The sequence below is a fragment of the Leptinotarsa decemlineata genome, unplaced genomic scaffold (assembly GCF_025532065.1).
Source record: "Leptinotarsa decemlineata unplaced genomic scaffold, Ldec_3_MD MMD2_tig00000035_RagTag_RagTag, whole genome shotgun sequence".
Classification (NCBI taxonomy): Eukaryota; Metazoa; Arthropoda; class Insecta; order Coleoptera; family Chrysomelidae; genus Leptinotarsa; species Leptinotarsa decemlineata.
The window spans coordinates 15,797,651-15,820,781 of NW_027412540.1; the positions used below are offsets into that span (position 1 = coordinate 15,797,651).

General features: G+C 31.7%; 2 protein-coding genes and 1 long non-coding RNA gene across 3 annotated transcripts; 2 read left to right on the top strand and 1 right to left on the bottom strand.

Moving 5' to 3' along the window:
* Nucleotides 1–1,808: 1,808 nt before the first annotated feature.
* On the top strand, nt 1,809–4,188 carry LOC141481031 (uncharacterized). Its single transcript, XR_012464706.1, has 2 exons — nt 1,809–2,341; nt 3,882–4,188. It is a non-coding gene; the product is annotated as an uncharacterized lncRNA (long non-coding RNA).
* LOC111516916 (phospholipase D) lies at nt 2,693–3,900 on the bottom strand. Its single transcript, XM_074171947.1, has 2 exons — nt 3,185–3,900; nt 2,693–3,134 (listed from the first exon to the last, which is right to left on the bottom strand). Exons 1-2 carry the CDS (start codon nt 3,630–3,632, stop codon nt 2,848–2,850), a joined length of 735 nt encoding a protein of 244 aa, XP_074028048.1. The 5' UTR covers nt 3,633–3,900; the 3' UTR covers nt 2,693–2,847.
* A 3,567-nt stretch (nt 4,189–7,755) lies between the features above and the next one.
* On the top strand, nt 7,756–21,497 carry LOC111514891 (WD repeat-containing protein 43). Its single transcript, XM_023171132.2, is given in 9 exon segments — nt 7,756–8,198; nt 8,261–8,505; nt 8,555–8,646; nt 8,649–8,764; nt 10,894–11,078; nt 14,932–15,100; nt 15,162–15,595; nt 17,267–17,508; nt 21,166–21,497. Coding segments are annotated over 9 exon segments (1,818 nt in total). The 5' UTR covers nt 7,756–8,009; the 3' UTR covers nt 21,312–21,497.
* The last annotated feature ends 1,634 nt before the right edge of the window (nt 21,498–23,131 follow it).

Consider the following 23,131-nt stretch of genomic DNA (forward strand, 5'->3'; position numbering starts at 1 on the left):
TTCGGTGATGAGACAGCAATTTTTTACCAAGGTAATTCTTAGGAAGAACTTAGGGACATAGTTGCATCAGACTTTCATATAATCTGGAAATGGCTGAATCATAAATTACTCACAATTAATGTTGACAAAACACACTTCCTACCATTTTGCTGCAATAGGACAACTTCCCTAACTTCGATAAAATTCAAGTTATCATTTCAACAGAACAGTTCTTTATCAAATCAAAATATTTGAGGGTACACATAGATATGCAACTCAAGTGGAACATTCATATCCAATCTCTATGCCAAAAACTGAGATTCATTATCCACAAGTTTAAAGTCCTGGCATCCTCACTACCACTAAAGCAAGTAAAACAATGTATCATGCCCTTGTAGGGAGCCATCTTCGATACGGATTATTAGGTATGGGGTGGTGCCCTAAAAACTCATTTATATCCTATAGAAGTCCTCCAAAGACGGTTTTTAAAAATTATCCTAAAAAATGAACCTACTTTTCCATCTGATGCTCTCTATGTGAAATGTCATGCATTTAACGTCTACCAACTCTTTTTCCTGAAAATAAATATGTATTACCACGCGAAAACAAAAATTTGAATTACCCACAAATGAGTATGATACACGTCAACGAAATCACTGTAAAAGGAAAAACTAATATCCCAACGTTCATATAAATACTTTGCTCCAAAATTATACAACACACTTCCACATGAAATCAAATTGATTAAGAACCCACATCGCTTCAAAAAAAAACTGAAATCTTTCATACACAAAGAACCCTGGAAAAAATTTCGTGAAGTCATTGTTGATCAACTCGAATGATGAATACTTTTTATACTCTATCATCTCTCCTCTCATTCACTACTCGCTGGTAGCTAAACTTATGTATTACAATATTAAATTATATATAATAGGTTTATGTTAGGAATCACACGTTAAAAGGTAAGACCTCGTTAGTTCTTAGCTCGCACAAGTTTCTCAACTTCTGAGAGTTGTCATATATATATATATATATATATATATATATATATATATATATATATATATATATATATATATGACAACTCTCAGAAGTTGAGAAACTTGTGCGAGCTAAAAACTAACGAGGTCTTACCTTTTAACGTGTGATTCCTAACATAAACCTATTATATATAATTTAATATTGTAATACATAAGTTTAGCTACCAGCGAGTAGTGAATGAGAGGAGAGATGATGTTATTGAGTGTGTATGATATAAATCAAAAGGAAAAATGTGTGGACAGAACACTCAAAAAAGTAGAGGCAAACCGCGGACACGTGTTTTCTGGCTATTGGCCTCATCAGCGCGGTGCAGCCAATTGCAAAGATGGACAACAACTGGTTACAAAAAATGAAAAACTTCACATATGCACGGTGTCACCAACAGGAGCTAACCGCACATTTGTGGTTTCAATTAGAAGACCTAGCAACTGCAGTTTGAGTAGAGCCTAGATGATGATAGCACAACCAAGGTAAATTTGCCTGTATTTGTACTGCATCAAGTACTCTTCTTTGAAGATTATTTTAGTTATCAGATTTGCCTAACTTCCTCTTGAAGATGATCACTTGGTGATCGAAACACGTGTCTAGGTGTTTAAATAACGGTTTGGTGTTGGGAAAAAACTCTAGTAATATTCTTTAATTGTGTTGTTTAATGTTTCAAAATAGTACATAAGTAAAAATATTGGTGGTTCTTAATGAATAAAAAATTGTTTAATTTCAAAAGTTTTTTTTTTATTTTATAAACCCTTCTTCTTGCACCATCAGAGGGTCTCGCGAAATGTACTGTGTTTACTTTTATATGACATACTCATACTGTTTGAAATCAGTGAGAACTTTTAAGAGAAAATTCCCCGCCAATTCGCACTCATGAAATCAGTGATGTATGACTAAAAGTGAAAGTATACCCTGTTAGATATAAATAGGCAAGGTAAAAAATTAGTCTAGTTCATCTCCTAATGACGCCAACTTAGTAGGTGTGGAGAAATCTAAATTGACAGACATTTTTTTGACAAATGATGGTGTCCATACCATTAATTGAAACGTTGAAATTCATGACATAATCCAACAAAACCAAAATAAAAGGCATGTATTATGTTGAATATAAAATTACTTTTGTTCAAACATTGCTGATGAAGAAATCGAACTGGGAAAACATCCAGAGCCCCGTGTATGCAAAAACTGTCAATAAATTTCAAAAAACATTGAATTCACATTTTACCACTTGGCAATAACGTTCTAGTAAACAGTGAGTAACTGAATTCGAATCATGAAAGCTTCAAAAATGGATGAAGATACTAGGTTGAAGGCTGGTATTATTTCGGTAAGAAATAGAATCTATAAAATGCTATTGATTGAAATCACTTACTGCATTAAGTGTATTATGCCCAAACATTGTAAAAACCCAAGTGTAGATAATATATTTGAAAAATACTATTGCTGAATTATGAAATATAAATTGCAAATATGTAGAATGTTTGATGAAAGAACAAATAACTATGTTTCATTACAATACAAAGAAACTGTCTATTTTTATGAAACAATCAGATTTCACATTTCGTCTGTATAACTTATATCAGATTGCCCCATATTGGATAGACATATGCCAAAAATTATATCAAAGGTAGTAAATTAGGGACACTGGTTTATCTTCAATTAACAATAAAGGTGGAGATCTAGTTCTGGTCAGTACACTAACTCCGTTTATTTTAAACATTCAGAAATGTGAAAGACCAAAATCATACAAGATATCTAAAAATATTTCTTGATACATGCCAAATTATGAAATTTTCCATATATTACATTATTTGTTTTAAAAACTGATTGATTTCATGCAAGGTTTACATCAAGGAGAATAGTTTTATTGATAAGACTTTCATTATCATCCATTACAAATTTGAAGCATTTATCAAAATTATTATGAAAGCCTGTTACAATGTAATGATTTGACGATATTACTACATCTTCATAGTTTTCTAAAAAGGCTGTACTAGTAAAATTCATAGATCCAACTAACACATAGCCACCAGTTCTACTGTAATCTTTCACCATATATTTGTAATGCATGATGTTACTCAGGTTGGTTTTTTGTGGGATATATAGTTGTACATCCAATCCTGAAAAATAAATTGAGATGAAGCTAGAACTCTTGCTTTGCAAAACTCACCTCCTTTAATGCATTCCCTGATTTGTGGCAACATATTCTCAGAGTGCTCAAAATTAAGCAGAATTCTTACTTTAACACCTCTTTTCTGGGCATCAATCAGGGCTTGATAAATTTGTTTTATTGTTATCATCATAATTGCTACATCTAAAGTAAATTTGGCTGTATCTATAAAGTAAATTATGGGTTCATATAGCTTATCACACCAATTTTCATCAGTGATATCAGCAACTATTCTTTCTCTGTATGGAGGCCATCCATACATGCCTTTATTGCTACTATACATAACTACACAGTCATGTCTTTTAGAAAATAAAATTTCTTCATCATACTGGCGCTTTAGTGACTTATAGGTACGATAAAATGATTTCCATGTATAATACGGAATAATAATAAATGCTGCTGATGATAATATTGCAAATTTATATTCCAAAACGCTTCTTAGTTGCATTCTACTTATGCTGGCCTCAAATCTGATTGATGGTTAGATACATAGATACTGTTGTTTTGTGAGGTTATGGTTAACGGGCTAGTAGGGTTCTCAAATTCACCCAAGTCCACTATCGGACGGTTTAATGTATAGGTCTATGCTAAACGTTAGTGCGTTCATATTGGTGAGGCCAAGATGTATAAAAATATCATGGTGTAGTTACTTGAACCCTTCGCTATGTAAAATATTTTAACGAAAGCTCGTCTCCAGCTCCAGCAGTGTTGCCCGCGGGCAAAATTTGAAATCACCAAATCTATGAAGCAAAAATCACCAGATTTGAAAAAATATCACCAGATTTAAGAAATTCTGCCTATTGAACCAAAAATGAATTGAATAGGAAATTGTGACCAAAACTAAATACAAAGTTTGGAACAGAAAACATACTTGAATAAATACTCATGCTTACACAATAAATTAAAAAATAAATCAGAGATTGTATTTGTATCTGTTTTTGATGAATATGTATCAACTGGAGAATGAACAACTTCTACAAAAAATACAATCATTAATTCGTTAACTAGACTTGTCCTTCGCATATAATACCTAAGAAATCATCATTATCCATGGAGTTCATCGTCTTTAATTCATTTTCCTCATTATGCATTACTATGCGAGCGACAAAAGGGCAGCGTTCTTCTTCTCTCTCTCAATTTCAAATTTGTGTTAAAAAAACAAAAATCACGAAAATATAACAGAATTATGAAAAATAATCACCACCTTGAATGAAAATCACTGAATCTGGTGATAAATTACCATCATTGGCCTCTGGACTCTTTATACTTCATAAAGTAAGAGATCCAAGGTACTTCGGCATTTCATTCACAGAGGTACTAAGCGCGCACCAATGTTTGAAACATTTCTTGTTTCATCTCTCAACTTGTGTACAAAGTTCTCATTTCTCACGTCAGAAATTTTTATGTAAATCAAAATAAAAAAAGTTCATGAACAGATGAACTCAATCAAATATTGCAAACCGTATACACGTGTTTCTGGCTCACTGACCTCATTAGTACTGTGTAGCTGAGTACATTGTTTATAATAATGATATAAATTGATGGATGTATAGCCGTTACTATGTGGTAGGAGATTATGATGAAAAGAGAAATGAAAATTTCTATGTTTTTTACCACTTTTATTTGTAAGTAACGTTACTGCAGTTTCGTCCTATATGGACATTTTCAAACTTAAACAATATAAATATATAGGACGAAACTGCAGTAACGTTAGTTACAAATAAAAGCTCACTCTTGTTCAGCTTGGTTGAGGCATCTTGTGTTTAGTAGACATAAGAGTGGAAAATAAATTAAAGTTTCCTAATATTTAGACAATGGTTCAGTCATGTATTGATATTTTGACAATATATATATATATATATATATATATATATATATATATATATATATATATATATATATATATAGTCACTTGAACACCTTCCGGGAAAGTACTTATGAAAGAGAGACAAATCTCCAACCTTTCTTCGATGTTCTAGACTATAGAGGTTGCAAGTTTGATGTTCGCGTCTTCCCCCAAAAAATTAGCTCTGTTACGCCAGCAATGCAAAGTACAGAAATCGCATTTAGAAAACGGCAAAATTAGGTACTTTTTAGGTGCTTTTTAGGTACCGAAGTCAAAAATTAGGTGCTTTGTAAATTACACCGCAACTCAAAAGTTGCGTTGCTAGCAGTATGTGATGCTAGCAACGCAATGAGAATAATAATAAAATAATGAATGTTAAGGTGCTAATTAAGTGCTAAACGGTGAGGATCGTAAAATTTTCTAATTAATAAACAAAAGCTTCAAATTTCGCGAAACAACAGATCTAAAAATCAGGTCTCTCGAAAACGAGGACGAATGCTCTATCAGGTATAAATTCAGCGTGGTAATAAAGTGCCAATTAGGTGCTTGCAAGAAATTAAGATGAAAACGACGGCGAATAAGTGAAAAAAAAATTCGAGATACCTGATTTGAGAAAACAAATTAACAATATGCAATAAAGTCTTGAGATACTCGTAAACTAATACATAGACAATCAAAATAAAGTGCTAATTAAGTGCTAATTAAGTGCTCACTAGATAAATAATAGTAAACATAGATTCCATAATGCCTATATGGGGCATTATGGAAAACCACTATGACTGATGGACCGAGTTCTTACAGTACGTTCCGCGATAAGTAAGGGTATGAGAATAAAGTGCTAATTAGGTGCTCATTAGATATTCATAGTAAATCTATATTCCATAATTCATATGGGGCTTATGGACCCGATAACCACCATTAAAAAATGTTTAAAATATGTTTTTTCCGTTAACCAGCTATCGCACCCCTACGAACGATAACCCTCAGAAATCGAAACTTGTGCGAGCTAAGAACTAACGAGGTCTTACCTTTTAACGTGTGATTCCTAACACGAGTTGGACGATAGCAAGTGAAAATTGTGCGTTCAGCGTGGGGCTTGAACCATCGACTCACACATCGGCCGATTGAATGAGTGAACAAAGCATCCACGTCGAACCGCCCGGCCACCGATCGACCGGTCTGATAAAGCAAATAAAGGAATGAACATTACAAAATGTTTTTGCAAAACGTGGTGGGGATCAGAGCCCACAACAATGACGATGGCTTATAATGGTATAGTTAGGGCACACTTAGAATATGGTAGCATATTTTTAAAACCATGTACGAAAAAAACCTAAAGAGGCTAGATCAAATATATATTCATGGACTCAAAGTGATTTTGAGGTGTATGAAATCAACTCCAATAAACGGCATATTAACGGAAGCGGGAGTAATGAATTCAGAATCTAGACGACAATGGCTAGCACACAAATACGTAATCAAAGGCATAGATTTTCGACCACCCATCATTGACATTTTGGAACTACTTAACATAATGCACGAACAACAAAATATTTATTGGACCAAACAACCAATACCATATTTAATAGAAGCATATAAAAAATGTATTAATTTTGAAAATATTATATATAAAAATGAAGTAATACCGAGTTTAGTTTCGAATATGATACACACATTCAAGAAATTGAAATAATATAATCAAAGTTTAAAAAAACTGATACCGGAAATAAAAACAACTTCTGATTATTCGTTGAGAAATTTAAGGAAAATACTCATTTGTATTTACAGATGCATCTAAACAGAATAATAAAGTGGGAATAGGTATTAACATTCCTGGGATTGATTATGCTTTTTCAGCTAGACTGAATGAACATATAAGTATATATGATGCGGAAATTATAGCAATACATGAAAGTATTGGGGTATGTATGCCAAAAAAAATTAAAAAATATATAATATTCACATATCCTAAAAGTGCAATAGAAAGAATACAAAATGCGGATAACTAAATAAATTGCGATTACATTACATTAAATATCAAAAACAGAATAAAACTACACTTACAAAATGACTTGGATACCCGGACATCAACAGATCGACGGTAACGAAAAAGCGGATACTCTGGCAAAAATTTGTACATCTCTAAATATTCCACTGGATATTAAGGTAGATAAAAAGAATTTCATCCCATATTTGAAACAATAAATAATTAATTAAAAATTTTATACACAATGGAAAAATGAGATACAAAACAAAGGGAAAATGTATTTCAGGGTTCAATCCGAATATCCTTCAAAACCATGGTATACGAAAATACCGAATATGGATCGAAGGCATATTATCAGGATGAGAACAGGCCACTGTAGTTGTAAATATCATTTATTTAAAATTGGGAGTAGTAACAGCCAAAACTGTGAATGTGGACAATCAGAAACAATTAACCGTATATTTTCAAAGTGCCCCATCAACGATATCCCTGCACAAGATATTTATTAAAAAATGATTCAAAATGGAATCTCAGCTCCTTTGAACATGATTACAGTACTGAAAAACTTAAACTACAGAATTGGCAAAGATTTGATTAGGTATATGGTTTACAACCATATACAGGTATAAAGATAAACGAGAAGGTTGATTTTTCTAATATCCCAAATATTCCTAATTATATCCGTTAAAATCCCAGATACCACTAAATCAAAAATAAACCACCTGTGAGCACAAACAATTACAGACTGTCATTAGTAAAAAAATGTATATTAACAACATAAAGACGTAGTTTGCGATAAGCAAGACATACTACGTCTCCGGACGAAGCGACTGTTGCATAACATCCGTTATGCAATTGCACCGAAAGGAAGCTAAGACTATAAAAAACGATAAGAAGAAGAAGAAAGGAACTTTTATAAAATGACATTGATAATTCCTATTAGAAGGAAGAAGAAAATTGTGGTTAGAACATGTGTGGTGTGTAGTTAGTTAATGGCGGAGACGATGGCTTTACAGTTCTGTGAAAATGGCAAATATTTTGCCGGAATTTCAACCGATGGAAAACTGAAAATATGGAATACATTAACAAATTCTTTTGAACAAGAATTCATTCCAGACTTTCACTTAACGTCGCCATGTACGTGTTTACATTTCATGGAAACAAACTCACTTAAATATAAGGTACAAATACATGTGCTTACATCTCAAAAAATAATTTATTTATACTTATTTATCTTCCACAGGGGGCTTCTCCCAAAAAGAAGAAACGAAAAGACTCTGGGACAAATTTCGGTCCCAAGATTGTTTTGGGAACAACTGCAGGTTTATTGTTGGTATATTCAATTTCAAAAGGGAATTTAGAATGTACACTTAATAGTGAAACTAGTCAATCACTGACTTGCTTATCTTCAGCAAATTATAAGGAAATATACTCTGGTGCTGAACAATATGTATTCGAGTGGAATCTTGAGAAAAAAACACTTGTGAGGTATGTTGACATACAAATGAAACACAAAAATATAGTATGTTGTTTTCAGTAAATGGAAAGCAGGTAATGAAAAGGTTACTGCAGTTTTGGCGATTCCAGATAGCAAACAAGTGATAACAGCTGCAAAAAATATCAGTCTATGGATGTAGATGCTAAAGAAATACTTAGAACTTTTACGGGACACAGTTCGGAAGTGACTCTCTTACATTTTGTGACACCTCAATCCAAAAGAGATTCTTATTTCATATCCGGATCAAAGGTAAATACAAAAGTGATAATATTTTGTTGATCAGATTAGCTACAAATTGAAATGTTTTGTCTGCGTGGGACACTACCTTTTTTCAGCTTCTTTAACAGTTTCATTTATGTTTCCATAACTGACCAAAATGCATTTTAGCAACCTTTTTTCTACTTAATACCATTTCTGGTTATTACTTACTGTACTTGAATTAACTAAAGGGAAATTGGTATTTGAGTTGATTCTGTTCATGTCAAACTTTCTATGTATTCTATAAATTTTTACTGTTTGAAAGAAGAGTGTACTTTGAATGGATTTATGAATTGGTTTCAAGTACGAGATCTATAATATTAAAGGATGTACTTGACACCATAGGTAAATTATGTAGACCTATAGAATGTAAACACTACCCAGTTTTTTAAAATATATTTATCAATATTCCACTATAATTCTAAAGCTTTTACTTCTGATGAAGAAGTATTTTTTAAGTATCTGTTTTATATTGTGAAAATTCACATATCTGTTTTCTAAGGTGTTCAAAGAAAAAACTGTTTTCCAATTCTGAAGACGGAGGCAGATTAACTTCTGAAACATTAAGATAAATATTGTATAATTTCTTAGCTCTTTTTATGATAGTCAAAATTATTAAAAACTACAAGTTACTGATAAATAGAACTCTCTTCTTTGTAAAAAATACTTTCGAATTTACGCAGTAACTTACAGGGTAATCTAATGAGCTTGTCCTTTCTACAAGTGTATAAAGTTCTCCATTACATTGTTGATATTTTTTCGATTGTGGAAGGTAAAAATATCCAGAGAAAGTCGATAAAAACATTGAACAGTATTGTTTAACGTTCAACCAAATATTTCAGCTTTAGGCGTCTTATCTCTTAGCATTATTCGAAAATTATTATTAATGACAAAAATTACCTAACTAACATTTCTTCATCAACTAATACCAAGAGAAACAAATGTAATTCTGCAATACTCTGAGAATGATATCAGAGTTCAGATGAGACTTTTCAAGGCTCTTATATAGGATTATATCTTCTTTTGAGTGAGGATACTCGCGATCGTTTTATATTTATAAAGTATCCAACATAGTTTTCTACGTGCTGTGGGTTTCATAGCTAGTTTATCAGTAATTTGGATTTCATAATTTGCTAATGAGAGGTCATAGCTGTTAAATGGTAGATATAGAGTTTGACTGAAATTTATGGATAGGAGTATGTAGTCAAATCAGAATTTTATATGATTCAAATTGTTTTCCAATTTGACTTTCAGATTGAACTATTTATTGTCTTAGTAGAACAAAACACCATCGTCAGCAAAGCTTATAATTTCAGAATATGTTTCCAACAAAAACAGGTTGTTAATATAAATATTAAACTGGATTGGCCCCAGCACTGTTCCCTAAGGCACTCCACATAATATAGTTTGTTTGCTCTAACTAGACGTATGTAACTAAATGACGTGTTTGCGTCCAATATTTTTAGATACTTGTTCGACTTACATGTAGTGTAGTTACATGGAGTGTATATATCTGGTTATCACTTATTTTTTATTACTAACTTTTTTCTGCTGTTCCATTATATACGGGAATCTTCGTCTACATAGATGGATAGTGTGGCCATATTCATATTCCATAGGGAAATCCAGGAATAAAACAATGGGATAATCATATGACAAAATAAAGATTCGTTTCTCACAAAGTCAAACTGAAAACAAAGCATTTTATGTTCTACACCTCTACACAAAAATTAACAATAGTTTTTGTTGGGTCAGTTGAAGGCTGAATTATGAAAGAATACCTGTTTTTTTTTTTAATTCAAATGCATTTCATTAATTCCCCAAACTTTTTGGTTATAGAAATTATTTCTGTATGTAGAGTAGATGTCAAGGTATATTTAAATGATGAAAATATTGAATGAAAACATATGTAATAAGTGGATGAGGAATTTACTACCTTTAGAGCATAACTAATAATAATTTTTGAAATCTGACAATCTCGTTTTGACGTCCACTCATTTCAATACTGCCAACATATAGTAACAATGTAGATTTAGAATTTTTCATGAAAGCTGGGGTAACAAAGTATTGCTCAAAATTGAATATATAAAGATAATATTATTCATAAGCATATATTATAGGATGACAGACTTTTAAATTGCTGGAGTTTGAGTGATGGTTCGAACGAAAAAAATGCTGTTGCAAGTTTTCTCATGGAAGATATTGTTCAGAATGTATCGATACATGTTGGAGCTGACGGATCGACAAATTTGGCTGCTACTGTAAGAAGTGGTGTAGTGCACATCTTTCAGCATACTCTGAATGGGTAAGTGTTACAGATACGAGGATAATTATCTGATAATTTCACTTTATTACTTTTCTTACTGGATGAAATTGTTATCAGGATCACTAAATTTGTTGGTTGAATCTATTTTTTTTTTAAACTCAAGTCATGGTTGTCGGTTACATCCAAAATAGTAGTGATACTTTTGTAATGTCACTAACTCTTGAGGTACTGACATTACAAAAATTAATTTGATATTAACTGTGTCTAAAGTAAGAAGGAAAACTACAGGAATTTTGCAAATGGTTAAAAATAGAGCCAACAAATAGTTGACTAGAGAAAAAATAGCGCAATTGAGTTATCTTAGTAGAAACCAGTTAGAAAAATGTCTGAAGCATCTGATAATATATTTGAAAAATTACCGTTTTGTTCTCTTTTTTTTTATTCATTGAAAAACAGATGTTGAACTCTATTTTACTTTATTTAAAAAAAAAAACTATTAAGTAAGCTCTACCTACTTTTTCGATATAATAACAGGAACACACTCAGAAAGAGTGGAATATACATAAAATATATATGCATGGAATTTTAGAAGAGAATGTCAAAAATTGATTGAATCAATGTTGATTTAGCTATTCAGGGGCCATGGGGATATAGGAATTGAGCAAAGCACAAAATTATTTTTTAACGTTCCCCATATGTGTAGTGGCCTTCTTTATCTTTCTTATTATCACATTTCCTGCTCTGCTTTTTTTTGGGCCTTCAGTTCGTCCAGTTTGATTTTTCAGGTTTTGGAATAAAGTTTTAGATGTGTATCTCTAAGAAGGACTTGCTCTGAGGATTTTACACTTTGAAACCACTAAAATGATTCAAATGGGTTTACAGCCCATTTAAATGGGTTGAAGCTATTTTCTAGTTTGTTGATTATGGTGAACAATAAGATAACTCTTCTTTCTCGAAAATTCAACAATGAGATTTAATAGCCACAGTTTTTAGATTTATTCTTTTTGAATACAGCCTGAACGCTGAGAGTTAGCGAATTGTTTTATGTTTTTTTCCATCCATTAGGAGTTTTTAGGTTACTCAGCAGTACAAAAGACAAGCCCTACAGGATAATCCTTAAGGCGCTTCAACAGCAGTGCCTGTTCGAAAGTAGTGATTCAGATTTGATTTGAATCGCTGGAGATTGAATTCATTTGGGAAAACATTCTCAGTTGTTGACTTTAAGCACAAACTGTCATGGTTACTCAATGTTCAATCTTTAGGTTTATCTCAATTGCCTGATCTTTGTCCAAAATTTTTTTTTGTCTAAAGTTTAGTTTTACATTTTTTGTTTGTTGTACTAATGCCTTTATTTGCACAAGTTCTCATAATGTAAAAAGATTTACTTCATGAGTCGTTTAGGAAAAATAATTTTATACATGGTTTTTATTTTCAATTATTTATTTATTCATGGGTAACTCCCAGTTAGTATACACCACTCGAATCTTAAACTAATTTACTTATGAAATGAATATGAATGTAAACAGGTACAATAAACACTGATTGCAATGAAGTATAAATAATTGATTTTATTACAATATACAGGGTATAACTGAATAAGTGTAAAACATTTAAGGAGGTGATTCCTCATCGAAAAAAAGATAGGATCTTTCATATAAAGAAACTTCATTGGAGCATTCCTTGTTAAGATACAGCCCCTTGAAGGGGGTACATAAAATTTGTATAAGAATTTTTTTCACAAGCATTGAAAAAGTTACAATATTGAAATTAACCTGACGTTTTGTACTACCAAAAAGACACTTAGCCAGTAATTTATTTGGTTTACCCCATGGTTGTAAGGGGTGGAAAACGCAACCTCTAAAATCTATTTCCAATATATCTTTTTGTCTTATTATTTGTTTACCATTTAAAAATTTATTTCTGATAGCCTGTTTCATTTAAAACATAAAATATCTCTTGGGTTTTTTGCCCAAAATAAACCAGTTTGCAGCAAAAAATTATTTTACGAACAACTACAGAGATACATCGTCATAAATGCGAACTGGATTTATTGTTATTTGTACCTGTATTAAACGATTAAAGGGTAATAAACAAAACTAATTTATTAATTACAAAACACACAACATGTAGAAATCATAGTAAATATTCAATATGTCTACCTTCAGACATTACGCATGCGTCTAGACGTCGGCGCATTGAGCCATGTATTCGCTCAAATATTCCTGGAATCTCTCTGATTACCCTGCACGCATCGATGATGCGGTTTCTTAAGTACTCTACATCGCGAACAGAAGTACAATAAACCAAATGCTGTATCCCTTCTGACGCCCAAAGGAACTTCCTCCAGCAGTACTGGATGCACTCCTCTTAAAAATTGAACGTATGCCTCACCATTTAATCGAGGAGGTAGAAAATGAGGCCCAATTAAATCATCCCCAATAACTCCGAGCCACACGTTAAGAGAAAAGTGTTCTTAATGGATAGTTTCGACAATAGCATGAGAGTTTTCATCAGCCCATATGTGGTAATTATGAAAGTTAATAATCTTGTCAGAAAATCACAATTTCTTCTAATCATTTACAGCATCCAATTGCAAAATTCCAGACGGTTCGGAAAGTCTCACGGTAACAGTGCCTGTACTCGTTGCAGATGGTAAGGGTATAAGAGTTGTTCCTTTAAAATTAGAAATACCGTCATATGATCAACATTTAGCTGGAAAGCAATCTTTCTAGTACTGGTAGTAGGTTGTTCTTCAATCAAATTAAGTACTGCGTTCTTTTGTCGAATGAACCATATTCTCGTAATCGTTGATGAAGTCGAGCAAATATTCTATGTGAAGGATGCTGCCGCTGAGGATACATTTCAGCATATCTTCTAGAAGCTTCTAACCCATTTCCCTGCGACAGACTGTAAACGTAATGCCTATCAGCCATTTCCTCATTTGTGTATGCCATTTTAATAACAAGTGAATTATTAAAGTAACAAATTAAGAACAGAACAACAACACACAATTAGTATTAATTCAATTTCGAAAATTCACAAACTGACAGCGTCATACCAATTTAATTGTCACTATCGCTAATAGCGACCTACTAGATAGATTAGTTTCGTATTTTTGCATTTATGACGATGTATCTCTGTAGTTGTTCCTGAAATAATTTTTTGCTGCGAACTGGTTTATTTTGGGCAAAAAACCGAAGAGACATTTTTTGTTTAGAATGAAACAGGCTATCGAATGAATATAATAAGACAAAAAGTTACATTGGAAATAAATTTTAGGGGTTGCGTTTTCCACACCTTACAACCATGGGGTAAACCAAAAAAATTTCTGGCAAAGTATTTTTTTGGTAGTACAAAACGTCAGGTTAATTTCAATATTGTAACTTTTTTAGTGCTTGTGAAAAAAATTATACAAATTTTATGTACCCCCTTTAAGGGGCTGTATCTTAACAAGGGATGATCCAATGAAATTTCTTTATATGAAAGATCCTATCTTTTTTTTGATGAGGAATCACCTCATTAAATGTTTTACACTTATTTAGTTACACCCTGTATACATGAAAGTAGAAAATTAATTATGATACCTTATGGTTTAGAAATCAATATTTCGTAACTTCAAACTAATTTTCCTATTCACCAGAAATGCAATACTCTTTTCTTCACTTACCAAGTTGGAGACGAATAAAACTTAATTAGTTATCTTCATCTTTTTGAAGATGTCAACTCGGTTGGTGAAGTACGTTGAGAAGCGTACTGCATTTCTGGTGATTGGGAAAAGTGTTTTGTATTTATTCTGTGCCAGAGGTTCTGGTTTCACCTTTTATTTCTTAACTTATTTTTAAAATGAAAGCTTCAATATATCAATATGAATAAGTTTCCTTTTATTTTCCAGAAAATGTGGTAAACCATTGAAGCCAAAAACAACAATCCAAGTAGTTTCAGATGCTGGGCATTCAAAAAATACTGTTACACCAATTAGAATTTTTGGTGCCATATACAGGGATGATGATATCTTGTGTATAGGCCATGGCACTGAAATTGTTTTAACATTTGAAAATGTGGTAGGTTGACCATATTGTTGTTCTTAGAAATAATTTGATTGCCAAATGTTCTTATTTTCAGTCAATTGTTTCCCCAAAAAGACACCTGTGCTTGGTACGGAAAGATCCTCGAACATTAGCGATATCCAAACCAGATGAACAATCCAAAACAATAACCCCAATTGTAGGTAATGACGTACATTATCTAACTTCTCAAACATCCAGCATATCTACCAAAAAAAGAAAAAATGATGGTCGATTAGAGGTACCAATGGAAAAAAGATTGGAAAATCTGGAATTGAATAAGGCAGATGGTGATTCAAAGATACCAAAATCTAATAATGTCGCACAATTGTTGGTTCAGGGGCTGCATAGTAAGGATAAAAATATATTGAGAACTGTTCTGTGCAAAAGAGAAGAGAATGTTATCAGAAATACCATCAAAAGACTGAACATAACTGTATTAGTACCTTTGATACAAGAGTTGAGTGTGTTTATTGAAGGAAAAACTTTGTCGTAAGTATTTTAAATTAGTAACTTCTTAAGTAAATTTTTATGTCATTTTTTTGTTATTTCCAGAACAGAATTCAAAGTAAAAACCGATATGAATGAACTGAAAAAAGTGACAATGTTCTTTAAAAACATTTTTTAACTGTTGACATTTTTTATGTGTAATTTTTGTCAAATGAACTCTTAAATAAAATTCATATATAGATATTTTCTGTAAAAAAATATATATTAAAAAACTTTCAATATTTCATGTTGTAAATCAGTGAAGTAATAGTAACTGGTTTTTTGAAAATCCATATCATATACATTTCTCTGTAGTTTTTTAATCCCTTATTTGCTGAATCTTAACACAATATAAAAATACAAATTTGTATTTGAAAAGTAAAGAAAGTATGATATACGTTAATACTTTTAGGGTTCAATCTATTACTGATTTTGAACAGTTTCTTTTTTGCCTCGATAGAGTAGCAAATGTTTTTTAAATTTGAGAGATAGTCGGCTCATTTTAGCAAAATCACCTATTTTGTGGTACAATTGGACGGGGTACCAAGTGACCTGGAAAACCGAAAATATTCAGGAAAAATGAAAATCCATAAAATTAAAAGTGAAGGACTGACGTCCCTCATACTCGAAAATCAGCAAATATTCACTTGTCTCTGTAAATTTCAAATATTTTAATGTTTATATTTTTATGTTACTATTCACATCAAAATTAGTAAGTTCCTGTGATTTTATCTTTTTTTTGCTAGCACAGAAAATTTCTTGAGAAGCATCTAATTTATAGGAAGTATTTGACGTTCTTGCATTCTAGTTTCCTATTCGACAATATTCTGAGGGGCATAGGTTTTTCATGTGTATTCAGCTACAACACGTTTCCAAAAATTTTTGTGTGATGTCAATTAGAAAATTCTTTTCACCGTGAATAGTACCTTGGGAATAGCCGACAGTATTAGGATGTTTTAACACTTGGCAAAAAAAAATCCGTCTAATATTTCTGTTACAAATATTGAAACTACTCTCTATAACAGAAATCAAATAAGTCTGTGTCGAGGATAAACACGTATGAATTGAGAAAATGAATATTTTGAAAGAAAATTCTTGCAGAGCTTCCCTGCAAGAATAATACTATAAACCAGTCTGTAAGTGACCATTTGGTTTTCAGCGAGATGCTGCTAGATAAACGAAAAGCATTTGAAAGAACTTCACAAACTATTCAAAAACTATACCTCCACAAACTTTGTGGAGGCATAGTGTATGAAATTATTGAGAAAGACTTTTTTAGGATTCACTGAAATTCACATTGGTTATTTTATATTATCGTGTATACTTCGTTTCTTTGAAGGATAAGTTAATTTCATATATTTTTAGTCCATCTCATCGGTTTCATTTTATTCTACGCTTTGTAAATTTGAAATATGTGAAATATTTGCTTCTAAGTCGGAATTTTTCATATAGTTTCACTTAAAATCATAAGGATGCAAAAGTCTCTTTTTTTTCTGTTCTTCTACAATGCTTTCAGTTGACAAAACCTAAAAATAATTAGAAAAAATTTCTTGTACATTTCTTGATTTTCTTAGAAAGTTGATTGATTAATTAGTAAGACTTCTTTTTTTGTATACTATAATTGATTATTTGAATTTCCACATTATTGTTTATTAATTTTCACTTATTTTTCAGGAGCCAAATAGGTGCCATATGGTTTAAACATATTCTACAAATTCATGCTGGTATCCTCATGTCCAATCCAGATCTTTCTGATCTCTTTGGCTCAACTTTAGGAAGTATAGCAAGTCGACTAGCTCCACTCACACCACTCAACATGTTAAAGGGAAGGTTAGAATTGTTACTACCTCAGGTTGGTGGCAGTTCTCATGAAGAAAACGAGAATGAAGAACCATTGCTTGTATATAATGATAAAGGTAAGACCAATATGAAAAGTAGAATTTTGCATTGTATTCTCCCATAGATATCGCACTCGTTTCACAAGATATTATCATTAAATGTTCACTTAATATATTCAACCAATAATTTATATATAGGATGGAATTGGAGGATACTTGATGAAAGTCCGTTATAACCGATTCAAATAACATTTTTTTGTATGATTTTCACTTGAAATTTCACAAAACCCTTACATGCGCTTCACACCTGAAGAAGCTATTATATAGTGAAACATAGGCCGCGGTTTTGTAAACTCAGGTGAAATCACAATAAAGTGTTATTCAAATAAGAAATAATGACATCAAAATGCTATCTGATTGGTTGATGTCACAATTATGTATATTCCACGTGCTAAAGTTGTTATTAAATACAAAAGAGTTATAGAGTAATTTCAAATTCTACCTATAAGTCTTCACAAACGAAACAAGTTCAAATTTCTTTTGACTTGTTTTTATACCTTTTAGGTCTCTGAAACCAATAAAGATTATTATTAAGTGGTGTTTGCTAATAACTCTTTTTGTCATGTAACTATGTTTGCTAATACCACAATAACTCTTGCGGGCCTACACTGAAAGATACATTCATTAAAGACAAAGAAATTTAAGGGGCAAATAAAATTGTTTTTCTCTTGTACTTTCAGTGACTGCTTCAGTCCATATGTTCAGCTTACTTTCGACTTCTGAATTCACAACAACAAAATTATTCTGTTTGATAGTATAGGCATAGATTAAATACAGATGCGAAAGCTTTGATGCCGCCTTTGAGATGTTCTATGGCTCAAAATTCGTAACCTTGAATATGATGTGTATACCACCTTGATATACACGGAGAAAAAGGTTTGGTTGATTTCAACTATTTCCTCTTAATGTACACTGAAAAAACATGCTTTCGCTGTTCACATAAAAAGTGATGGTATTTTTGTGGTACATTATAATGAAATAAAGAAACTTGCATATTGACAAATTTGATTACAGAGATAAGTAGATATCATCAATTAAGTTCAGTAGTGAAATTTGATAAAAATTAGGAATATTTTCAATCATTTTGTATATTTTCTTATTAGTCAGTGGGCCATGCTTGAAGACTGGCAGTAAACAAATCTAAAGAAATGAACTTTAAACGTTCAAGTCAGTCTCGAATATAGGTCTAATTACAAGGATGACCTTATCACATACAATATAATAGATACAATATAATACACTAAAAATAAAAAGAAGTAAAAATTATAAATAAGTTACTGACGGGGTCGATTAATACGTAGTAGGTTGAATGGGCTGACGCCTATCAGAAAACAACTACTCTCCTGGCTAATACCACGAAGACAGAAGACAGAACAATTTACTCATGAAATGCTCGAGGCCCCAAAAAATGAAGTGTTATTGCAAATTGTTTGTATTCGGTGGAATACCTTCTTGCTGAGCGGATTTAATTTCTTCAATTTGGCTTGTGTTTTGACAATTCCTGATAAAGGTTCACTCAGAAACTTGTCATACATCTCATTGAAGTCCTCTAGAGTCGTATCTCTCTCATGACTGGATGTTTTCATGCATTTTTTCCTTGTCATAGCTCTTAGTTTCTCACGCAACTTCATCTTTCGTGGAGTTCCACAGCTCAAAAATGCTTGTGTTTGAGTACCAGTTGTTGGAGAGACGTTACAACTTGAAGAAGGTGAAGACCTCTCTGACCTGGGACTGGAAAAAACTGTAATGTAATTCATTCATATAGTGATATATAATTTGATAAAACTCTTGATTTACCCTAATTTCTTTTTAAACTGGTACATACATCATGTGTGTAAATAATATCATAGAATAATAATTGATATTGTTTTCTTTCCTCATATTTCATAAAAACATACCTGACATATCTGTAGCAGCTGGAGGAGAAGTTATGGTTTCTGCGTGCATGAAGATGTTACTTGTAATGTCCAAAAATAACAAATTATCATTTAGAAATGTAGAAGATATTACAATCAATATGTAAACTTGGGACACAACGTAGGTATCCTTCAAAAAAATATGTACTAAGAACATGCAAAATGGTACTCCCCATCCAAGACAGCAATTTTCTTAGGAGGTCCTTCGCAATTATCATCATTGATAACTTCCAAGAAGTGCTTAGTGGCACTGTGAGGAAATATGGATGGAACTGCATTTTGGAATAGATGTTAACGAGTTCCAGATTGAGAAATGACTTCTTTGGCAAAATGTTTCTCACGTACCCTATAGTTTCTATGCAAGGCATGGATACCTAATAAATCCTCTGTTACATAACCGTAGCCAACAAGCAGCCCTAAAAAAACATTAACAAAATATCAATTTATTTGCATGGGACATTTCCAAATGATTATAAATAGAATGTTCAAAAAACTGCGTTGAGATAATGCTGAGAAATGAAAATTATTAACATTTACCTACCTTATAGAATTCTCTTGAATTCTGAACAACCTTGTATTTTCCCCAGTTTTTGTAAAACAACCACGAACAACAACACAAACTGTTCCTCCTTTGCGAAACATTCTCCTGTATAAAAGATATTTCACCTATTCACAAATTTTATTATATTCCAATAGTTACTGAAATTAAAGTTGTAAACAATAACAAAGGAACGTTGGGTGGAAAGTGAAAATTGAGGTTGAAGTTGAAACCACCTGTAACTGCACATGCGTATAAAAACTAGGTTCTGGCGGGAGGCCTAGCTTTCGCATCTGTATTTAATCTGTGGTATAGGTGTTGACAACTGGTGAGAGATATTAGATTTTGTTGAAGAAACGGTTCCATACATGGTTTAATTCGCTCTAAACATTTTTCAATCCTTTGCATGATGTTGTTTTCACCAACATTTTGCTCGATTTATGTTTTTTAAAAAGGGATGTATATTTTGAAAATGGACTCATGCAACAAGTTGCACCGGAATCCATCTATAATGATATGAACTCATTGAATAAAGCTAGTTCAAGTGAAAATTTACAAAATTTTTCAGAGTTACAATCAAAATACAAAGGGTGATAATAGTATTCGAAAAGAGTGAAAAAAGTTACTGGAAAAAACAAACTGACTCCGATGCTGTAGATACTTAAAACATGGTTTTGTTAACACAAACATTAAAAATTGACCTACAGTATAGTGGAAAAGTACATACATGTGTACAGTATAAATATTACTGATACATCAGAAAATGTTGTATTGCCGCTGGGCTTCTGAACACTCATTTTTAAATGTTTAATTTTGTACACAAAATTCAATATTGAAGAAATGTAAGGTCCTAATACTGATGGCTTAACTGAATTTCATGTGTCCGTATAATTCCTGGTTTTGACGTAAATTGACCGTTCTCCTAATATATCCACAATTGTGGATATAATTAAAATAAACTTATTGAAAAATGAAACTCAACGGTCTTGAACTGCAATACAACTTGTTTGAGTATATAACTGACGAAAATGTATAAACAATCTTGGATTTCTGAAACGCCAATAAATCAAATAGAGTTGTTAAAACTTGCACAAAACCGAACGAGTTTTGAAAACTAGGTTCGCAACAATATTATGAGACAGCTACTTTGGTTATAGAAGCATTTTAATAAACAAGTAGATATTTTTTGTTACTTGAACATTTTTTTTTGTTTTATTACAGAATCTAGTGATTCTGAAGAAGACGATATTGCAATGGATGTTCATAGTGAGAGTGAAAACGAATGGGAGGAAGACAGTAGTGAAGAAGATCATAACGAGGAAAATGATGTTGGTTCCGAAATTGAGTCAGACTCTGACTCATCGTAATGTTTTTATTTTTTTTTTACTTGTATATATAATGAAAAGTTTCATTGTAATCATGTTTTTAAAGTTTGATATATTTGTTGCATTTTTTGGAAATCTGATCATATGCATGTATGATATATTTACAAGTGTTGTCTTAATTGATATGCCAGATATTGTATATGTTAAATATATATTTTATTTTGGTAATACAGTTGATTTAACCAGTATTTAAAGAAATTTCTACAGCAAACATTTTTCTAGGGATTAGGGGATGAAAAAAAACATTTAGATTTTCAACAACATTTATTATTTAAATGCCAGCAATGCTGGTTTTAACATTTTTCTACTCGTTATTAAATTTTTACGTAAGGTTAATTTGTGCTTTTTCTTTGAGAAAAATCCTTACACACTAGAATAATACTGATATAGGCCGATGTCAATGTCAATTATGTTCCTATAATCATTTCATAGGGAGTGACACTGAGCTGATGAGGAAATTCAGAAACACTTTGAATTTTTTGTTGAGAGATTTTTGCAAAAATATGTACAATTCAGTAAATATTAAAAATTGTAAACAACTCTGATCATATACACACAGAATAAGTTTAATTTATAGTAAATTTTAAATCACATTTCCAATGGGTATATAGTGGCCCTTGTTACTTTGTTTAGAATAGAGAAATGGTAAGAAATTACATTATGTGACTTCACATCATTAATTTGTTTGTAATTACTAAGGAAAAAAGATTTTTCATTAGAGTAATGTCTAATTATACCTCTTATCATTCAGTTATTTTTCAGATGAAAATATATGACCTGCAAACCTGCAAAATAAGTTCAAATTGAACTGCAATCATTCAAAAGATCTCAGGAATTTCATCTATTCTTGTTTTTATTTTAATAATTGCTCTAAAAATTGCGAACTGCCTTTACTGTGAATGCGGTAAAGTCTTATGCTGGAGCCTCGGATTTGGGAGAGAGAATCAATCATTTGTTTTCTGTTTTTTTCGCACATATCCCCGAAATTGTTCCATGTAGAGTTTAAATTTTTGCATAAATAATTGAAGTGTTTTAAGTTTTTTCTTCAAAAAATCTCGTAGTTCACAGTTCTGGTGGTGGTAAAATATAAGGGAGTTTTTCAACATTATTTCTTTGATTTTTTCCGCAACGTGTCACTATACAATAGCGTCATCAGGCGTGTTCACCTTTAAATTTACTTTAGATATTATTTAATGTTTTTGTAAATTTCAGTTGTATCTCAATTGCACATTTTCTTTTCATATTTGCAAACAATTTGAAGGTAAAAAGTTAAAAAGTTTAGTTTCAATCCAAATTTGTAGCTCTGTAAACCACATTTGAAGTAAATGCCTGTGTAATCTTATAACATTGAAACTTGTTTTTCTAGATTTTCGAGTTTGGTGCTAATTTTAGTTTTGTATTCGGAATAAAATAAATCTGATAATTAGTTCGTCCAGTTCAATTCTCCTGCTAATAACATCAATATAAAGGATTAACAATTTGTCATCATTGTGGTGTGAGTGACAACTAATTTCATAAAGTTCAGAAAAAACATGCGTTTGTCCCGTGTATCTATGTGGTGAAGAATTATTGAATATTTTCTTGATATTTCATAAATTTTACAGTTTTCGGTGCCCGCATATCAAATAATCATGTCTTTTAAATTAAATGGTTATTGTTGAGTGTAATAGTTGACATACATTTGAATCGGCAGCCCCCGCCAATGAAAGGTCCACTTTTTCTGGCCAAATATAATCTAATTTCAGTCAAATTAACTTTCACTAATAGCATATCAACATATATCCTAATGAAACTTTACGTGA

What these genes read in the sequence shown, in the direction of transcription:
- LOC111516916 (XM_074171947.1), bottom strand. Translation starts at nt 3,632, where the DNA reads ATGCAACTAAGAAGCGTTTTGGAATATAAATTTGCAATATTATCATCA. An exon ending in CAGGGAATGCATTAAAGGAG is followed by an intron (nt 3,135 to 3,184) that starts GTGAGTTTTGCA and finishes TTTATTTTTCAG; the next exon opens with GATTGGATGTACAACTATAT.